The 21,699-nt window shown below is 35.3% G+C and overlaps 2 protein-coding genes and 1 pseudogene across 3 annotated transcripts in view; 2 read left to right on the top strand and 1 right to left on the bottom strand.

Annotated features, from left to right (window-relative positions):
• Nucleotides 1-234: 234 nt before the first annotated feature.
• On the bottom strand, nt 235-1,764 carry LOC110451609 (lactosylceramide 1,3-N-acetyl-beta-D-glucosaminyltransferase-like). Its single transcript, XM_021499729.1, has one exon. The coding sequence runs from the start codon at nt 1,762-1,764 to the stop codon at nt 235-237; it is 1,530 nt and encodes a 509-aa protein (XP_021355404.1).
• A 187-nt stretch (nt 1,765-1,951) lies between these two features.
• Nucleotides 1,952-9,620, top strand: LOC110451607 (annotated as a pseudogene).
• Nucleotides 9,621-17,851: 8,231 nt separating this feature from the next.
• LOC110451555 overlaps nt 17,852-21,699 on the top strand; it is a 33,083-nt gene continuing 29,235 nt past the window's right edge. Inside the window, exon 1 of one of the 2 annotated variants that reach the window (XM_021499638.1) lies at nt 17,852-18,207. The gene's annotated coding sequence lies outside the window, so the exon portion shown is untranslated. The remainder of the gene's footprint in view (nt 18,208-21,699) is intronic. The other variant, XM_021499643.1, reaches the window with a different exon arrangement.

Raw genomic sequence — 21,699 nt, 5'->3', positions numbered from 1 at the left:
GCTTCTACATCATAAAAACAAGACACATATAAAGATGGGCCACCGATAACTTACAACCAGGAGCATACATAACTATTGCAATGAACAGTAATAGATGATATATTAAGCTGGCTATATGGATTCAGCATCACATCAAGGTTTATCATGTTGAACAAAGTTAAAACAGACGGATATTTGAAATTATAACAATAATCTGATTGGAATACATTTTTCCTAGTATGTGTTTTTTTTTGACTAAACAGCTTTGTTTGACAGTTTTATCCATTGCAGTATGCTGTCTACCTTGTCTCGCAGTGTCTCAAGTTCCTTCTTCAGGAATGAACAAAACACGGCCTTCTCAATATCATTGTTCACGAAAGACAAGTGGCATTCCCACGCCTTTCGCAGCATGTCGGATGACTTGAACATGTAGAAGTGGGAGGCAATAAGAGTCTTAAACTTGACTGAATTTAAACGCGTGTCGGATTGATCTATCAAGTCCGTATGTTTTGGAATGATCCCAAGTTTACTGGCTAAAATACCAACGTACACATCTTCCATTACAAAGGTTTTCGTGTACGGAATTAGTGTGCGCATTTGCACCACAGTTTTCATGGACATGATTATACAACCCCCGGATACGTAGTTCGGAAAGGTACTAAAAGAGTACTCCTTTTCAGATACTATCCATTTCTTCATGTATATGTTTGCCGTTTCTTTCCGAACTGGCAATGATTCACTCCTTACGTTTCCCAGATAAAGTCTTTCAGACTCTGTCTTTGGTATGTCCTGTAGGTGTTGTATCAGGAGATCTGTGGCCATATAAATATCGTCATCAATTAACACAACAAAGTCGGCCATGCTGCAATGTGCCGCCGCCCAATTGATGTTACCTATTGTCTTGAGTGTCAGGTTATAGTAAGAGTCAATATAGTCCATCAAGAGAACGTCTTTGTACTTCATTGATTCCATCTCCAATTGTTTCATGATGTATGATGATTGTGGAACTCCAACAGAAAAAACGGTTATAATATTCGGAAATCTTACTGGATCAGCCCACGTTTTACGTATGTATATTCTTTTAACGAAATTATCTGGTTTTGTTTTAACTATGAAGAGCAAAAGAAGTTTTGATTTTACCTCAGGTTCACCACATACGTGGCTAGGGTTGATTATAGGATGAAAGGCCCACTTATTGATAGCATGTTCTGGAAGAACACCAGTCTGAGCGAAATCATTCAGTAGTTTCGGAATATCCAGTTTCTGTGGATACAGTTTAGGGTCAAAGCCAGGAACGTGTTTACTGTTCCCAACATCGGTATCTGCAAATAACTGTTGTGCTAAATCAGTGTCTATACCTTTGTCCTCAAGCTTTGCCAATAAGCGTGACAATGAATTAATCATATATTGTGTCTCTTTTTCTTCCTCATTCCCTTCGCGGTATCCCATGTTGGAATCATGACTTGCCTGCTTCATTGCACCTTCTTTAACGAAATTATCCTGTGGTTCTTCTTCAGAATATTCCTGTATATTGTCTTGGTTCTTAATTCTACCTGGGATGACATCCATTTCATTCATGTAATTTTCGAGACCGAGCTTGTTATCCGATCTTTTCTTTTTCTTGTCCTGCAACATTTTCAAAAACTTCTTCAACCGAAGTTTATTTTCACCGGCATCTTTTACCTTTTTGTGACCAAGTTGTCTCCTATCAGCGTTCTCTTTGATTTTATCCTTGCTTTCGGCACTGACTTGTCCAATGTTGCTGTTGGTTTCGTTTAGATTCATGTGATGTACTCTCCCCGTATCTCTGAGTAGGTCGATGTTATTATGACTGAAATCCACTGATGTGTTGTCAAAACTGTCATCCTGTGTGATCGCTCTCCAATGCCGGATAACGTCTACCTGTTCCCTGTTTGGTTTTAGATTTTTTTGTAAAATACAAAATGTTACAACACTTGCATAACTTAGAACGATGGTTAGATACATGTATATGTGTCGTCTTGAAAGTCGTTTACTTCGCATGAAGTCACGGGTACATATTTTCAGATCCATCGTCCCACTATTTACTGTGTACACTATCCATCCATCAGCGTTTGAAGTGATGTGTTAATGGTGCAGACAGTCGGTATAAACTAAATTTAGACCGGCATGGTCTGCCTACCACACATTTACGTTATATCGTCGACCTGGATTTTTGTTTTACTCAATGGTGATTTTTAAGTTGTTCTTTATAAAAAAGAAAAATAGTATTTTGCTTTTTGACATTATTTAAGGGTTGGTATAATTATAAGTATTCTATAGTTCTAGAGAATATGTTCTTCATCTGTAAAAATAGCTCTTATTCGTACACGTCAATTCTTCACATTTATTCTGTCTATCTGAACACAGCACTTCCTTCACACTCAATTTGTTGTGTGCATGTGATGTTAAGTATCATTGTAAACTGCTAATTTAATACAATATTTATCAATATAGTCAGAGGAAATATGTATGGATATGACAAAGATACATCTATCAATATGCACTCCACATTAATTTCATATTCTCGTTTACATTAATTTTGCGTTACATTATACATGTATGTATTTCCCCAGCGTTCTTTTGTTTTCTCCTTCCGTCTCTGTTTCTCTATCTGTCTGTTTGTCTGTCTGTCAGTCTGACCCTTTCTCTCTATATGTATGTCTCCTCCATTTTTCCCTATCCGCATTTGTCTATTTTTATTGACATTTAATAAACTACAAAATGTAAGACTGAATCTATTTGATGGTTAAATATAATAACTTAACATTTTGAAAAAGAAAATCCATTTTTAAAGGGAGGGTGGTATTTATTGGAAAACCTTTTTTTGGTCAGGTTAGTAACTATACAATTGTATACATTGGGCATCATGATCAGATCTGGATACTTCTTTTCCCTGTTATTGCAACGCACATACCATTTTTTCTGGGGGGGGGGGCCAATGTATGAAACCATACTGTAATTTTATGAAAGCACTTTTCCTACAGATTTTTGTGTATTTTCTTTTCAATAAGGAGACATTCCCAGTTGACGTGCTGAAGCGCTGCGCTGCCCTGTGGTTCGGAGCTATATACTGTAAGGAAGACTATGGAGGTACTGGACTGACCAAACTGGACGCCTCTATGATATTTGAGGCCCTCTCCCAGGGATGTGTCAGTACCACTGCCTTTCTCAAGATCCAATAGTTAGACTTACCCATTTGGCTTTGTGTGTGACTGTGTGTGTGGGAAGGGAGATAATCCTACAAGGGTTGTCCAATGACAAATACAACCATAACCAGCTGGTCTGCAGATCAGAGTACCCATTGTTCTCGTTATACCCCGCAACGAAGTAAGGGGTATATACTGGAATCAGCTTTGTCAACTACCACCTGAAATTGTACATCCAGGTATTATTTTTTCATTCTGACCTTTTTTTTATAGCAAAACTGGTTCATCTGGGCTAACGAAATTTAATGTGTATATTTTGACATGGGGAGGTAGTACAGGATGTATATCAGTGACCAGTATACTTAAATAAGTGTACAGCCCAGTCAATAAAGAAATCATTACTGGTGGGAGACTATGGATTGCTTGCAATGCTTTGCCTTAGTAAATCTTTAGCTTACAGTTCTGGTTTATATAGCAGCGGGGGTATTAGTTAACCTTTGGCTTACGGTTCTAGTTACATGTAATAGCCTATTGCTGGCAAAAGTAGCCTGCTATTTATAAACTTTCAACTGCCTTTATTCAGAATATGTATAGGTCACTATTAGAGCATGAGAAAATTAAACAGATCGTTAGTTTAAAGTCAAGCAGTACATTCAAACAGTACTTTACTGTGTCTGCGAAAAATCCTAAACAAATCTTTTTTGTTATGTTTTTATCAATTTTTGTTGCTATGCCTGCTTTTCATTTATAATGTTTTCAAATACAGTTAGATCATTTAAACCAGAATCATTTAAATATAGACTCAGTGGTCTAAGATTGGTGTCTAGTTAGCATTGGAAAAGGCTTCCAAAGTATGTGTATTAAAAAGTTCAAAAGGCATAAATCTTTATTCTGAAAACATGAAAATTGAAAGAGCCTGTTATTCTAGATAAACAAAAAAGGTCCATATGTGAGAGGGGCCCAGTTAGTTGTCGCATGTTATGAGTATCATCCATTTCACTGTAATGCCAAATAAGCAGAATATGTATTTCTCTCATGTTTCATGGAACAAATAAAAAATTCTGAAATATAAGCATAAATAAAAAGAAAGTTAACCATGTTTTATGGACAAATGATAAGAAGATCTTACTTTTTTCTTCATCAAAAATATCAATAAAAACTTCAAGTCCCTTTAGAGCATTTCAGGTTGTCAGAAAAAGTTTAGTTTAGTTTAAAGATATTTTATTTGAATAATTCAAAAGGATTTGGACACAAGTCATTTCAACTTAAAAACTCCTGTCTGTTTGGTGTAAAAGCAGACCTTTCAAAGTAGACTTTTACAAGATATTCAGGAACTGTCATCAGCAATGAGGGCATTCTTACTCAGAACGTTTGGTACTGATTCCACAATGTACATGATTTTGGAATTTGTTCAGTGATTAAGCTAGCTAATTCCTTCAATAATCGATGTAAACAGCCAGGGTTAGATTCTTGATACATATACAAACATAAACTTTTCAAATCAATAATAAGTCCATATCGGGACTCATATCAGGATAGTCCTTCAGATAGGACTCCGAACAATAGGTATAACATATATCAATGACTAGTCCAACAGAAAGGACTAGAAGCCATACGTCTTGTGTCCTGATGACTCTTTACCAGTCAAAATCCTCTGTAGGTCTCATGTATCAATGAATCATAATAGAAACTGTTCCTCGGATAGGACACGAAACCTTGCCACATCTCAGTGACTAGTCCCACCGATAGGGATCAAATTGGTAGACCCAATAACATTCAAAATAGTCCCTCAGAAAATCAGGAAATGCCCCATATCTGTAGGTCTCATATATCTATGGCTCGTAATTATATGTCCATGTATGATAGGAACTGTTCCTTGGACAGGACTTCAACCTGTAGGATACAAAACAGTCCTTTGAAAAGGATTAAAACTTAGATAAAGATTGGTCTACAACTTACAACAGAAATGACCTAACCAGATTGGAAATCTGCATTAGTACTGTTCAGTGACATATAACCCCTTTTTAATGTGTCTGTATTTACAGCGTATGTACCTGGATGATAGATGAGTTTGGCTGTGATGACTTGCGACAGAGGTTTATTCCAGATTTAGTTTTACTGAACAAGTTTGCTTCGTACTGGCTCACAGAACCTGGTAAGTGTTATATGTAATTCCTTGATGATTGCGAAATGTTTTTTTATGGATGCAGTAAAAAATATTCCATGATCTTAATTTATGTTTCTTAATTATTTACACACCATAAAAATGTAGCGGTGATAGACATTTTCTGCCCTTATCATGCATAATAGAATAAACAGGGGTATCTGCTTTGTAAGAGAACAAAATGTTTGTTTCTGTATTATATCAAATATACATGCTGAAGTTTGTGATTTTGCATATGTACGTGTCGCTACACTCGTGTTACATACAGGGAATACTCCATATAATAGGACTGTTACTGAAAGATGAATATATTTCTGATGACGGATTGTCATTATGCTAATTGCGGCGGATTATTTCTAAAAATCATTAAAATAGCCAGACTTAAAATAGCCACGATCTTTTATTTGCATTTCGTATACAATTTGTTTTTTATGCAAATATTGTGCAGTACCATTTTCATTTTCAGGTCATGATATTTTAATATTTTGTAGCCTACCAAACAATGACCTAGTATGAATGAAAGATATTATTGTATGTGTTAAATTACTCAATTTGTGTTGACAGATTACGGGAGTGATGCAGCTAATATGAAGACGACAGCCGTTAACAAAGGAGACCACTATGTTTTAAATGGATCTAAGGTAGGATAATCATGGTTTTCTGTACCAATCGGCCATACCAGTAAACTTCTTAAACTCAAGCATAGCCCTCTTATATACATTTTATATAAGTGACTTAAGGAGCTATGATACCTTACTGTGACTTGTAACTCCTATTTATAAGATTTCTACACTGGTAAATAGGACTAAATTAATGACCCAGTTGAAAGGTACAAATGTTCATGCATTTATCACACTTGAGGTAACATCATCTTGTGTTACATTTATTGAACAAAGTTAAGAGGGATAACTGAAACTTAGATATTCATTTACAAATGAAGATAACAAGAATTTGGTTTCTTTGCAATTCGCAAATCACTTCTTCTTATCAAAATTTTCTTTAAAATAGAAAATTTCTTTTAGAAAAAAAGTCAGGGTATAGTTTTATTTTTTAAAAGTAATGATACTGCATCTCTTCGGTCGAAACATAATTCTATATTCTGTTTCAGCTTTTTCAATGATGTGTTCTAGATTCCCATGAACTATAACAGGTCCATGAGTCACACAAGTAAATCAAAGTGATGACATAGAAAGCTGCGAAAGAAAATCTTATCATAAACATGTTATACATGTACGTTAACATTTTTACTGGGCATTTAATGTATATTTATAAGGTATGATATAATGATTAAATTTAGTCTTTTATAAGTGGGGGAGGAGAGAGTGATGTGTATGTGGTCATGTGTCGGACAGGAGAACCGGGGCCAAAGGAATATCGTGTCTGGTGATCGAGAAAGGCTCCCCTGGACTGTCGTTTGGGCAAAAAGAAAAGAAGGTAAACAAAGCTTCATGCTTTGTCTCCCTTTAACTTACTGAAGGCCTTAGATCCAGTGTAACTCAAACCGGATACTTGTAATAATCAAGTGTGGTAAACCTCAGTCAGTCATGTTCTGAAAAGTAACCAATTGAAGTAATGAAAAGATAAAATATTGAATGCTGTCCTTAGGAGATTCCAATTAGTGAATTATGAAGTAAAGAACAATTATTGAAAGCAAATTCTAAGCATACTGTACATAACAATAGTTACATCTTGTTTAACGTTAATGGATGTATTGCTGACAAAGTATGGTCTGTGATTGTCTTACTATGTACAGCCAACATTTTATTATTTTCTTTATCTAAGCAGCGGACAGATTGCCATTGAAAACAATTAATCTTTCGATAGGTAAACTGTAAGAAAACTATAATTTAATTTGATGCAAAGGAGTTTAAAGTTTTATTATAAAGTCTGTGAATCCAACTGAACAATTCCTTATCTCACCAATATGATAGGATGAAATTCCCAGCCAACACGACAGGTGATATTTGAGGACTGTTTGGTTCCTTTGGAGAATGTCGTTGGGCAGTTAGGGCACGGCTTCGAAATAACGGGGGCAGAGTAAATATTGGTGAGGATTTTATCAGGCCATACGAAAATGTGGATATGTTTTAATGTATTAAATAGTTGAGAAGATTGCTAGTTTACAGTGTACAGAATCAAAATTTACATTATTCTTGAAGGTTGTAGAAACTTAAAACTGATATACAATGGAATGTTTAATAGAGCATTTCCGTCTAGAGATAAACTCCACGGTTTTGTTCTACACAATACATTGATAGGAAACTGATTGATCACTGTTGATATGTTTTCTGTTACAGCTTCTTGTTCACTAGGAGCTACCCAGTCGTAGAGAATATTTAAAAGTGAGAAAGCAATTTGGAAAAACACTGGACAATTTCCAGGTACACTATATGCTGTAGTGATCAACATTTTATAACATGTTTCAGGTGTTATATAGGTGTTTTACTATCACAGTGAAGTTATGAATTTTGCTTTAAAAGCTCATCGAGTTTTTAATAAAAAAAAAGTATCAGAAATTTATAAATATTTCAATGTGCTAAAGTAATGGTCATTACAGGTTTGTTCCTGATCAGAGTATTATTTTGTTTTACCATGAAAGATGATGTCTATTTTTGACAAGCCTTAGTAAAAAAAACTGACAGTTATTGTTCTATTTGCTGTCAGTCTATAACTGTTTTGCCTTCTAAACAACTCCATTATTTAAAAGAGTTTTCAAGAAAGAGGTATTCAGCAATATTTTATCAACACATTTTGTGATTTGTTCCTTGTTTTCCCTTGATAGTATTTACAGTTTAGGCTGGCAGAGATGGCCACTAAATTAATTGTATCCAGGAATATGGTGAGAACAGCTACCCGGGCACTGGACGAGAACTGGCCGGAGAGGGTCATCTTATGTTCTATGGCCAAACTGTTTGCTACAGATGAGTGTTCAAACGTAGGGTATATGTAATAAAACTGATAATTTGAATTACTGAATCATATGTACCATTTAATTGAATGATTCAGTAAACAGAATGTCATATTTCTAAAAATACATGAATGTGTTTTTACCCTTTTTTAATTCTCTTTTTTAACTGACAGATACAATCCTATGTTTTTTACTCTGACATAAGCACACTATACTTTGTAAAATTTAATGATTTTGGAGTTAATCAAATATTCACTTTATTGTACAACTTAATTAGTAAATAAGTACAACTTGGAGTGTCAGAATATATCAAGAGTAACAAAAACTATAATTATAAGGTGAAGCTTGGATAGACCCAGTCCATTCATCAAATACCATGTTATGTAACATTCACTTGAAATTAGATTTTCCTATCATGAACACATACACTGCTACTTAATTTTCTTCTTACATTTTGTACGACTAGTATAATATTGGTAGTAAATGAATATGCTTTTTAGACATATTCCTGACTTATTTCTAACTGGAGTTATCCTTCCTGACAGATATGCAACGATGCAGCTCCACGGTGGATATGGGTATCTGAAAGACTACCCAGTACAGCAGTACATGCGTGACACCCGAGTACATGAGATTCTAGAAGGTAATATCTACTTACGTTTCGTTCACTGCTCGTTCCGCTGCAAATTCAAATATTTGTATTCTACCATTTCCAACATTTCTTGGGAACCAAGCTGGAGAGAAAAACATCTCATTCAAGATCTCCCAAACATATATCAAACTCCATAATTTTATAGGAAATAAATCTGTAATGGTCTTCTAATTCTATGTAGCTAGTACTTCTGGGGACATTAGATCTGAACTTTTATACCTCTCCTAAACGAGCCCAACCTTATCCCTTCCTCGGTTTTATCCGTCTCATTTTTTGTCCTTGTAAAATAGTGATCCAAGCTTTCAGGCTGATAGCCCTTCATCAGTAATTGAACGGTCCTCACCCTTATGTCACCTCCATGTTTTAATACTACCCAGTAAATAAGGTAAGGGGCCATTCAATAACTGATGAATAGCTTTGTTTCCAAATATGGTCGCGACATAAAGGCGATGAAAGCCATTCAATTCCTGATAATAGTCTAGGCCTGGAAGTTCGGATCTAGAGTGCTTGTTCACATACATTTGATTATGGAAAGCAAGGAAAAGTGGGGGAGGGGGACTTATTACCAGACACTGGCTTATCAGCAGTAAAATACTGTAAGACCCTTTAGGATTATTGTTGATAGATATGTAACATGTAAATGATGTCTCTGTATGTCATTATCATCTTTCTTAACTTCAGGTACGAATGAAGTGATGCGGTACTGATATCAAGAGATTTACTTACAGACGATAAGAGGAAATACTTAAGTAACACTTTTGCGATAAATGTTTCTGTGAGAGTTACAAATAGCATCTGTTGTAATTATAACATAGAAGTTTACACATATCACCATTGTGTGTGTGTGTCTGATCAGTTATTCTAGTGTCAATTATGTCATTAGAAATATATCAAAACCTGGCTAATACTGTCACATCTCTGTAATATTAACAGTGACGTTTGCGCAGTTAGAACATGGAAATTGTACAGTAACCGCTACGTCTCTAGTACAATGACCATTTGACCACAGTATCTGTGACTTTTCACCTGAATATCCGGTTATGTTGGTGTTTGTATAGTATCATGCAGATGTGTGTAAATGTTTATTCATGATAAAAGAACTAGGATACATTTAGTGAATTTGAGGTGACCAAGCATCTTGTTTCTGATATCTTCTCCACTTCCCAGTTCTCATAGACAACAATAGCACTAGGACAGACAGCTGCTGCACAATGAAAACTGTGGCTTGTTGTCAAAGTTATTTCAGATGTAGAGGAAGGTGCAGATCGAGAGGCAATCAGATCAAACAGTTATATGAGGTATGGAGATTGAAATGAATTGTAACATTTCCTTAGTTTGGCCACTAAATATAAAAGTGCCTCCTAGCATCCCGATATATTTTACTCTGTACTATCGCTCATAGTGTGGGAATTTTCGCGTTTGCAATAGTTTGCAATAGGAAGCAATTTTGTTGATATATTCTATTTATCAATTATCGTTTAATAAATATTTGCTTGTGGATATTTTCGTGCTAATCCACTCAACACAAAAAAACGCGAACATTTCCACATCGCGAAAATTTCCACTTTACAGTATATGTTTCCGTTATGATGAGAGAGAAATGGTTTGAATGGGAGTCGAGAAATGTTGCGGAGGCACGTTTATGTGTTTGTAACTAAAGTCATATCAAACACACGTTTTACTGTGAGTGGAAATCCAGAATAAACAATAGATGCATTGCTGGGTGTCTGTCTTTTAAACACATTGATCTTATCATCGAACCGACTCTACTTATCAAACAGTTGATTTATTTTGTTTGTGTTCATTCACATGTTAACAAAAGTGAGAAATTATCGGTTTTATTCAGAAAACGCTAAGCTACTTCGCATTTTGTCTTTGAAACAGAAAAAAAATCTTACTAGACATGTATGTTTTCTATTATGATACAAAGATAATATTCAGCTTGTATTTTTGTTGGAAGCGAGAAATTGCTTACTCCAAAACAGAATTCGGTTTATTCAAAGCTAGCATTAATATATTGTGATTTTGATAATAATTGTGACAGTTTCAAATACTTGTCAACCTGTAAATCCTTTGAAAGGAGAATGGGTGTTGTATCATTTGACATTTCTTAATAAGTGATACTGCGCATGCGTTCCTGTTCAGGTTGTATTCATGTGAAAACCCAATATATGAAAGTGACTTTACATCGTATAAATGTTTAACAAAAGTGTTGTAATTGTGGTTATGATTGGGACGCATTATATGTCTTATATATCAGGAACGGCAATGATTTAAATCTGATAAACACTACGTCAGGGCTACTACAGACCTGACTCAATAGGTTAGGTTTGTATACAGTGGAGACACTATCATCACTCCTGTATTAGCGGTGATAGAGATCTAAGATGTTATCATCAGTATATTGATCTACTCACTGACTTCAATGTGGCCGATGTTATCATTGTGTAGGTCTACAGACGTAACCAGTGTTGTTGGTTGTGTAATGTGATCACTCCTACCCGCAGGGGCATGCGAATCATGTCTGGGTACACAACATACCCTACACAGGGACATCAGCGTTGACTGTTCGCGGCACTAAAATCAACTGTACCTACTCCCGATAATTAATAATGGCAAATAGTTGAGGTAAGGGTAACTAGGGTGTAGGTTCTTTAAAAACAAATGGGTATTTATTATTAATTTAGTCATTCAATGATTGCTCATTGAAAGAATATTGTTTTTTGAAATGGTCTAATTATGTTTTCGCTGTAACACAGGTTTATATTACTACATAGATCTAACAAAATAGGGAAATAAGACATTTCGAAAGTACCATACTATAGTCTAAATATTGCGAAAGTTACCTTTCAAATGCCCAAAGAGACTTAATGAAAAATAACAATATATTTATATATAATGTAAACCGATTCCCGTGTCCCTGTGTTTCCACTGTCAAGTATGCAAATTAGCAGTATAATGACCAATCAGTAATTACTGTAGTATGTACATGCAGATAGCGTCCAATACATATATAATGTATTCCTACAATTAGGAACTGTTTCGTAATAGTTGACGGACGAGATAAAGGCATTCATTCCATTCAGTATTGTTATTGGTCTTGTCTGGCAATCGAGGTATTTCGTAATAGCTGTAATACAGTTTCAAGCCAGATCAATTACTTGATGTGACATTTTAATCAGTTTTCGACTTTGGAAATAAGTTCAAACGTAGCAGTGTAGGTCCGGATCTGTATATATTGATTTTGTATTCGAGCCAAGTTCGTGACTTGAGAATGTCTTTGAATATATTGTATTGTTTTTAAAAACTTAATTAATTATACAAGCATCCTCAATACTCCAGGGGTTACGCCCACTTTCGCCCTATGCACCCATGGAATATGTCATAGTAAAATTTAAGGCACGAATCGAAGATAGCTGTTTGATTCGTTTCTGGAGAAAAAAAAACCTGACCAATCGCTAGGCTGATACCTGTCCTTTAAAGATAACAATGAGAGACGCCCGACTTCAAAGCCTGTCAAATTTTATCTTTTTTTATACTTTTAATATTCAATTCTCTTTACTAAAGCGATTAACTTCTATCACCAAAAAATGTTGAGTCAGTATCGCATGCAGGCGCATTCCCTTAACATCGAATCTGGACGTTATAATGGAGTTCCGAGAGGTCAAAGAATATGTTTAGCTTATGACAAAAATTATTTAGAAGATGAGATACATTTTATTCTTATTTGTCCTGCTTATTCTATACTGGGAAACACATACATTAAGCAATATTGCAACCGACGCCCCATTGTTTATAAATTAATTGAATTATTGTCATGTAAAAATATTAAAACATTACGTAGACTGGGTATATATTCCAAATATGCTACCGCCAAAAGAAAAAACCCTCGTGCAGTAATATTGCTAAAGTATGTATTCTTTTTTATGTGATAAATGCTAGTATAGAATTGTTCTCCGCCATCTTGAAAATTGAAATATGTTTTTGTTCTATGTAAACATTAACCTATAAGCTGTATCGCATTCGGAAATAAAAAAAAACTTGAAACTTGGAACTATCGTTACGTGACCGCGAGATTCTTTTGATGTCTATCAAAGGATCAAACTAGTCTTCTTGTCTCATCAACAAGTTGGCGCACACAGAGCTTTCAATTTTGCTATGACATATTCCAGGGGTGTAGAGAGCGAAAGTGAGCATAACCTCTGGATATCGAGTGTGCCCTGGAATATGTACCATAGTAAAACTGAAGTAAAAGGCTAGCAATTTGATTGGTGTCCGGGGGAAAAACCCTGACACATTACTAGGCTGATACTTGTCCTTTGAAGATTACAAGAGGAGCAACGCCCAACTTCAAAGCCAATAATTGTTACCGTTGGGCGACCGCAAGATTCATCTGATGTACATCAAAGGATCAAACTAGTCTTCTCATCTCATCCACAAGGCGGTGTACATTGAGCATCGATTTGGCTATGACATATTCCAGAGAGCGTAAGTGAGCGTTATCCCTGGATATCGAGGATGCTATACATATAGGATCTTACATGAGTTTCCATTTCATATAAGATTTATGAAACGAGTCTAAGAATTTTTCTATTTAACGAGCTAAAATGAAAATAATTGTGACAAGTGTCATAAATTTCATATGAAATAAAAACGAGTGTAAGATCCTTTTTTATCACATAATCAAGATTTGTGGCATTTATTAGCGTCAAACTACAGTTTTCATGCAACCTTGAAATGTAAAAAGCCGCCATTTTGACTCCAGTGCGTAAGTCTGTGACGTTATGTGCTTGTTCTATGCGTGATGTCACAATTAAAACTTACAACCAATCATAGGGCTGATAGGTCATAGTGTATGGGTTAATATTCACGGGATATCACAGTACATTATGTGATAAAAGTTGTTCATCTCATTCTTATATTTGGTGTTTATTATTTGATCCTGTTTGAAAATGTCGGCGAGTTATAAAAATACAGAAAAAATAAAAAATAATAATAATTCGAGGTTCTTATATGCCGCTTTATCACAACGTAGGTCGTCTCAGAGCGGTTCAAAAAATATTATCTGTGGGTAAAGGACCTTTGCAACAAGCCAGTACCTCTCTCAACTCCCTGGGGAGCATACAGCCGGAGCTGCCATTTCGGCGCTAACAGCTAGCATCCAACAATTCTAGCACTGCGTAACCACGTACTCATTTACAGTTGCGTAGACTGGAACAAGCGGAGTATAGTATCTTGCTCAAAGATACAACACAGTGCCGTGTCGTGACTCGAACACGCAACTCTTCGGTCACGAGCCCGGCGTCCATCCACTAGACTACCGTGCCTCCGTTACCAAAAACAAATTGAGAAACATGTTGCTTCTGTTGAAAATGGTTTCCGGAAAACGATTTCTGGTAATTTCCATAAATACGTCGTAGAAGATCACACAAGAGTATCAATACATACATTGTACTAATAAACAGTCAAATATGTATACATTGTACAATCAGGGGCGTTTCTAGGATATTTGAAAGAGAATGAAATCTTTTGGCGAGCGGAGCGAGGCAAAAACAAATTTGGACCTTTTTTTTTGCTAAAAATCATAAAATAATTGTGAAATTTTAAGGTCTTTTGATGGGGGGAATCAGTATAAAAAGAAATCAGAGTATGTGTTTAATTAATGAATATGATAAATTGCCATATTTAATACAATATTTGCAGATTACGATATTTTTTTTATTTTTTTTTGAAAAGGGGGGGGGGGCGTACGCCCATTAAGCCCTCACCTGGACCCGCCCCCTGACAATATTGGTCACTAGCTGTTCCATTTGAGTTTGTTCGTGTCCGCATATTTGTAAATTGTTTCGGGGAAAACTGAGTTAAGTTCTAGGAACTCTGATTAAACTTAGAATAGTTCCGTGTGCAAATTATATTGCACATTGTTTTAACATAGTTATAAAAATTATCATAATTATATTTTCGAAGAAGTTGATATGGCATGGACATGGTAAATATCTTCGGTAGCAACGACAAAAGAATACTATAATTATTTGCATTTTTATTCGTGTCTAGATAATATCATCCTCGATACTCAAAGGGTAACGTTTACTGTAAGTGAGAGTAACCATTGAAGTATCGAAGATGAGACAATATATGAATGTATCACTACAAGATCACACAAAATGCTTGTCTCGCGGGTTTCATAGGCAAAAATGCTATTTTTTCTCATTTGTTTCTTCAAATTATACCTCCCCTTGTTCATAGTCCCACATTAAACGATACATCACTAGAAGCTCCCTACATGTACGCTTGATGAATTAGAGCGCAGTTATGAATGCCAAACCCTGTCGTCCACATAGTGCACAAAATCTGAACACAAAGTACATATATTGAAAATTGGAATTCTCTTTCTTATTTAAACGCAACGATTGATCAAATATATTAAGCAACAACAGCTATTAATTTCAGAGAAAAACATGATAAAAATTGACTAAGTAAGTTGGCATGCATGTACCCAAAATATTTTCTATTTCTTGATTCCGTTCGTTTTTATAGATCTTTAATACGTTTATCGATATTTGCTCTCTGTTGTTAAAATCGAACACAATTACCAGTACAGTATTAAATTGCTGAATATTAATGATTACATGCACTCTTAACGAGTGACCTAATTATTTTCAAATGTACTTAAGAGAATGGATGTACACGTGCTCATTTCTCAATTGACAAAATGCAATATTGATATCGATTAGCTGATATTTGAATGTAAACAATAGTGAGAAATCTAAGTGTGCTACCATTGTCTGGATCACAAAGGAGTATACACAACTATTGTGGGAATCCATACCTTGGTTTAATTCATCTGTTTGATATGCTAGCATTAAATTGAGTAGTGACGACCCGAACTATCGGTTAACTGTTTACAAACGGGCGAGGTGTTTGAACATCCCGGATGCTTCAACGATAGGCTTGTATAGGGTGACGAAATCGGTCTATATACTCGTTGGATCAGTCAGCCGATTGTTTTTTGGCTCGGTGACAACTTGAAATGAGAGCTTTACAGTTGAGAGAGATTTCATTCTATTTTACAATAAAGCATTTGTTACTTAACGCCTTTCAACAAATGTCTTTTGTGATAATGAATCGTAAAAAAAGAATTGCGTGTCCAAGTATTATAATTGATTCGCATTGAAATTTTATGGCAAACACGTGTCCAAATGTAATGCAATGCAAGAATTTGTAATAAATTTCATCAATCACAGCGACGCATGCCCAACAAAGTGTGAGCATAACCACACAGTTTACGCTGTTAATCAAACACACTTTGTTGACTTGTGCTCGCTGTCGTAAGAAAATATCATGTGTAATTATCAAAGACATAAAGCTTCCTCATTTGACGCTTGTTTTACTCGGAAAAGCGTCGCAACTATAATCTGATATTTTTCTGAGAAACTATTGCAGAATTGGACTTAATAGACATCATACTATTTGAATAACCTTTGCCTACATTTCCAGGGCGGTTAGAACATTTTTGGGAAACTGTTCAATACGTTTGACTGAATTTGGGTGTGACAAGTTTTTTAATCAAGTATATGCCCTTTTTGCAAGGGAATCCAGTTGGGTGGAAACTATTTGAAAAGTGGTCCATTATGACATTTTAACACTTTCGAATAATTGTGTTTTTGAAATCCATCGATTCATGTTTAAAAAGACTGTGATTATGAACAAATATTATTTGAAAAAACATGTTATATAATAAATTGTTTTAATTTTAAATGTTTCCGTGCAGGTTTGGAAATAAACAAACCTGCCGTTTAGCTATTTTCTAATTTTTCATTTGGTTATACTTGGTGTAGTTATTAAATAAAAACGTTTGACAAGGAAATTTCAACCCACAAAATGCATCGGGGTCTTATTGGCCATTTTACTTGAAGTGTTCCTCTTGGTTTTCTGTGTCGTCCGGATCAGCGGAAACCACATGGTAGTTTAGTTTGAACATTTTATTGCTAAAACATTCTGGGCAGTAGATAAGGCACAAGTTATTTCAACTTATCATTTCCTCCTGCCATCACACTAAACAACTTATCATGATAATAGTAATGTATACAATGCGCTTCTATACATATACTTAAGTTTCTGTCTGTCATTACATACTTACTCTTATTCATGTAAAAACATAAAATTCAAATTAACAAAATGACAACAAATAGTTTCTTACAAACACAACTATTGTAGAACATGTTTCAATAGACTGAAACCACTTATCGTGGTAGAGAAGATACCAGGTATTAATTAATTCTTTTGGCAACTGCAATGTGCCGTGATTATTATACAACACGACAGTATCACTTGGTAATGAATTTGCAAAAATGAGAACACGCGACCTTCATCATTCGACTGTTACAATGTACAACAATGGAATAGGAACGAAGAAAGAAGATAAAAATGGACAGCGGTCTTTTGGCGTTTTGGCAAAGCTTGAATTGAATATGAGCTGCGTTTTCGCCTTTCTGTACTGTGATTGACTGCTTTGCCAACATCTCCAATATCTTACAAATTCCGAAAACTACATTAGTAAAACATTAAAAGATATCTGTCAGGAGCGTGGCCTCTCACTTAGATTGAAAAATCCGGACAGAACAGAACACCAAGAGAAACAATGCCAGTAAAATAGCTGATAAGACCCAGATGCATTTGGAGGTTTGATAGTTGCTTACCTAAGGTTTTTTCTTTAAAATAACTATACCCAGTATAAGCAATTAAAACATTAAAAAATAGCTAAAAGGCAAGTTTGTATATTTAATCTTTTCTGTCTGTTGCAAAGTGCATGCAATATCGACATGTACTTTAAGATGCATTACATACACCGAGATAAATAGACGTGTATATATGTATAAAAGGAAGATGTTTCCCTAACTAGCGACGTAAAACTTCGTTAGCGGTAGAAAACCTAAACACGTGGGCAAACTCAACCATCAGAGTAGCTCCACCACTACCGTCGTCAGGTGATTGCGCGGGAAACTATGCGTGTTATGCGGTGACGTTCGGAAGAGAATCTAGGCTCGCGCAGATGACTTGTTGAGGACGTTATCAATCTTAAAGGTTTGGACGACTTCAGCAACGAAAAAGCTTCACTACTGGGTTAAATTGCCTTCTCCACGACAAGTTTTCATCTACATCCGGTGATATTAGACAGTTTGACATCGGACGAGTATATTTAAGTGATGTGTTCCAACAAAAACTTTATGCAAAAGTCGCGAGTTAGGCTACAGGTGGTCGCATGGACGTTGACGGTTGAAGATTGATATTTTGCCCGAGGCTGTATGACACGACCGGAGAACGCTTACTTAATAACGTATGTATACGGCGTTCTGTCAATATCTAAACAGGCTTTATTTTATTTGGATCATGGTTTATTACTTTTCACAATAATAACACTATAGATTTATGAACATCTGACTTTTATAACTATTGTACAAAAAACGATCAATCAATTCATAAATGTGTTATAGACAAACAGACTATTTCATTTAGAATGTGTTATTTTAATACTGTTAAGTATATATAAATCTAATTTTATTAAATTTTGGGTAATATATACCGCATTGAGTGTGTTTAGTATCGTTTTGGGGGGATGTTCTCAAGTCGAAATAAATCAAAGTGGTGCTGTGTGTTTTCGTCAGTGCTGCTCGGAGCCAAGACCAAAGCAATGAGAGATGAACTACTTAATGTCATCCAAATTTGAATAATTATGCGCGAGAAGCTACAAGTTTATACACGTGTTGATATACTTTTACATAATATCTCTTCATGTTAATTACGTACGTATATGTGTATGTATAACATGTGTACCGACTTACTCAGTGGCGTTAAATGTCAATTAGACGAAAACACTTGTCCACAAATGTAAATTTTAAGTGTTTCTGGCTCCTTACGTAGTCTGCTAATTAAGCATTACACGAAGTCCGTGTTGACACAGGTTTAAAAACTATTACTATGCTAGAAAGTGTTTGCTACAAAGATTTTATATACGAATGTCTCCCGAGGTTCTGGACAGGAAATATATTTACACAACATGTCATACGAGAGTTTTCTTCAGTAGTGTCAGCTGACCTTTTCCTTTCTTTGTGCTTCATACATATATAACAATTGTATATACATGTATTATTCATAATTATATGTTTCATAAACTCGAAGGGCAATGAATCAGTGTTGTTTCATGGGTTTGGAATGGTATGTGTTTGGATGGAAGCCCTCTATTAAAGCCTCCCTGTCGTCATATGACCTTATTTACCTCACATGTAACTGTTGCGAAGACTTAAATAGCAAACTATCAGCAAGGTCTAACTGTGACGAAGACCGTTACAAAAGTCCTAAAAAACTGCCCACATAACCTCAAAGAACTTCCAATGCCACAATACTCTTACATACCAAGAATGACCAAATTAGACATATAGTGGGACTGTTGGCGTCAGCTTGATGTACACCAGTAATGGAGGAGGAGGAGGAGGAAAACAACTTTATGAAGAACATGAGAAAAGCAGTAAAAAAAGAATCCACATCGTTTGGATGACATCATAAATGAGTCAATAAGTATATATAAACATAAACTTGGCTTATTTCATAACAATTATGACACCGTTTTTCATTCTTATATGAATCGCTCCTTTTTGACCGGTTTGAAGCGCACAGTAAGTCTAAATGGGGGAGGAAACCGGAGTACCATGATCGAGGAAACCTAAATGGTTAGTGTGGTGACCCAATATGTTTTACGTCCTATCAGAAAATCGACGAATCCCGGCAGCTTTAATAACATGCCAGTGCATTATCCATTGAACTACCCAAGAACCAATTAATAAGTTTGCCTCCGTATTGTTTAGAAGTCATCAGATACAATATATATATTTAGGGGTGGGTGTGACAATCTACCGCTCATTGCATAGCAAGACGTGTATCTTTATCACAGAGATAGGAATATGGAGCGAATATCAGAACGCATTAGGAGACTAGAAGTCCCTATACATGTACATACCAAACCTTTTAACACTGCTAAAGGCTGTAGTTACGTGCTCACAGCAAGTAAATAAGATACGATTTCTTAATGGAAAATGTCTGTGTGCGTATTGTCTCTATTACAGCTGCGTTTTCGTACTAACGTGTTTTGAATGGTACAGTTGTAAAAAAAATATCGTTAAATGTGTGAAAACATTTATCAGGATGTAGCATTGTTTTAACAATCAGTAGCCGCTGCAATAAATAATTAAGCCTTGTTATAGCCTCTACAAATTGACGGTGAGACAACTAGTGCGAACTGCACGGAAAGCGTGGAATGAGAAGAAATTAAAATAGTGGGGAAAATGTTATTGAAGTGTCTTGGGTAGGAACAACAATAAACAAAAATCGCTCTACTTTCCATGAATAGAAAATGAATCAAAACGTTTGAATAGGAAATGTGTTTATAAAAATATATGAATCATTTATTTGTAGATGTGATACATGTATACATATATCATTTGATTTTGTTTCTGAAATGTAGTACAACATTTATCAAAACAAATATTGTATGATTATTCCACTTTATTCTTTATAAAAGTCTAACGTTAATCTTGTCTTAAAGATCTTATTTTCTGTATAAAGCTGTCGTTTTGTAAAACACCATACTGCTAGAAATAACATATAAAAAGATGTTGTTATTGTTCAATATTGATCGGTAACGCTTTTGTTGAATTTGATGAGAGGTTGCGGATCTTTTAACAGACTTTCGGTATTCAAAACTGGGTTGAAAGGTGTTTGTTTTTCTTTAATTAGCGATAAACACAAATTTCGGTGTGGAATATCACATAGCAAACAAGTAAATAAGTACCTATGCAGTAGCGAATAACAGTGCATTAAGTATCACAATGAAAATACAAAACTAGGTGTAAATTTCACGACGTCAGGTCGGGCGTTACTCCTGATTGGCTGAATGAATGTTTCTTCTTTATTTCACTCGCTTTAAAAATGGCAATAATTTGAATTGTTCTCGGTTTTGTAGACGAATGAATTCACCCAATTCGTCCTCTGTGACCCCACAGCACCAAAATGTACGAATCCATTATATGAATCACGTGTTGCATATTTGTTTTTACATTCTTCATTATCCGAATTTACATAGTGACTTTCCAGAAAGGAGATAGATGCTTGGTCGATTGTTTTTAATTTTCATTTAGGTGTCGCTATATTGATGACTATTAGTATTTGAGTAATTGAAGAAGTCGAGAACTACTTGCATTTCATTTATTGTTTGATATAAATGAAGTCAAATAAAGGCTTCCCTTGTAAAACTCGCTCGCCTCCTGACCATAGTATATGAACCACGCTGTTTTACCTACAGTACGACAGAAAAAGTCATCTTACAACCAAATTCTATGGCAGTTACATGTACTTACAGTATGATTATGAAGGTTATCTCGCTACAAACCTCTAAGACATTTACTTTCAGTGCGAAAATAAAAATCACCTAATTACCAAACTCTATGACATTAACCTACAGAGTGACAATAGTCGTCACCTAACTACCAAACTCTATGACATTAACCTACAGTACGACAATAATCGTCACAACGCTACCAAACTCTATGACATTAACCTACAGTACGACAATAATCGTCACAACACTACCAACCTCTATGACATTAACCTACAATATGACAATTGTCGTCACCTAACTACCAAACTCTATGACATTAACCTACAGTACGACAATAATCGTCACAACACTACCAAACTCTATGACATTAACCTACAGTATGACAATAGTTGTCACCTAACTACCAAACTATATGACATTAACCTACAATGTGACAAT

The sequence above is a fragment of the Mizuhopecten yessoensis genome, unplaced genomic scaffold, assembly GCF_002113885.1.
Source record: "Mizuhopecten yessoensis strain PY_sf001 unplaced genomic scaffold, ASM211388v2 scaffold6135_1, whole genome shotgun sequence".
Classification (NCBI taxonomy): Eukaryota; Metazoa; Mollusca; class Bivalvia; order Pectinida; family Pectinidae; genus Mizuhopecten; species Mizuhopecten yessoensis.
The sequence above is the reverse complement of the archived record's forward strand: the minus strand, read 5'-3'. Positions and strand labels throughout refer to the sequence as shown.

Excerpts from the sequence above, each read along its gene's own strand:
- LOC110451609 (XM_021499729.1), bottom strand. The coding sequence starts at position 1,764 with ATGAATCTAAACGAAACCAACAGCAACATTGGACAAGTCAGTGCCGAA.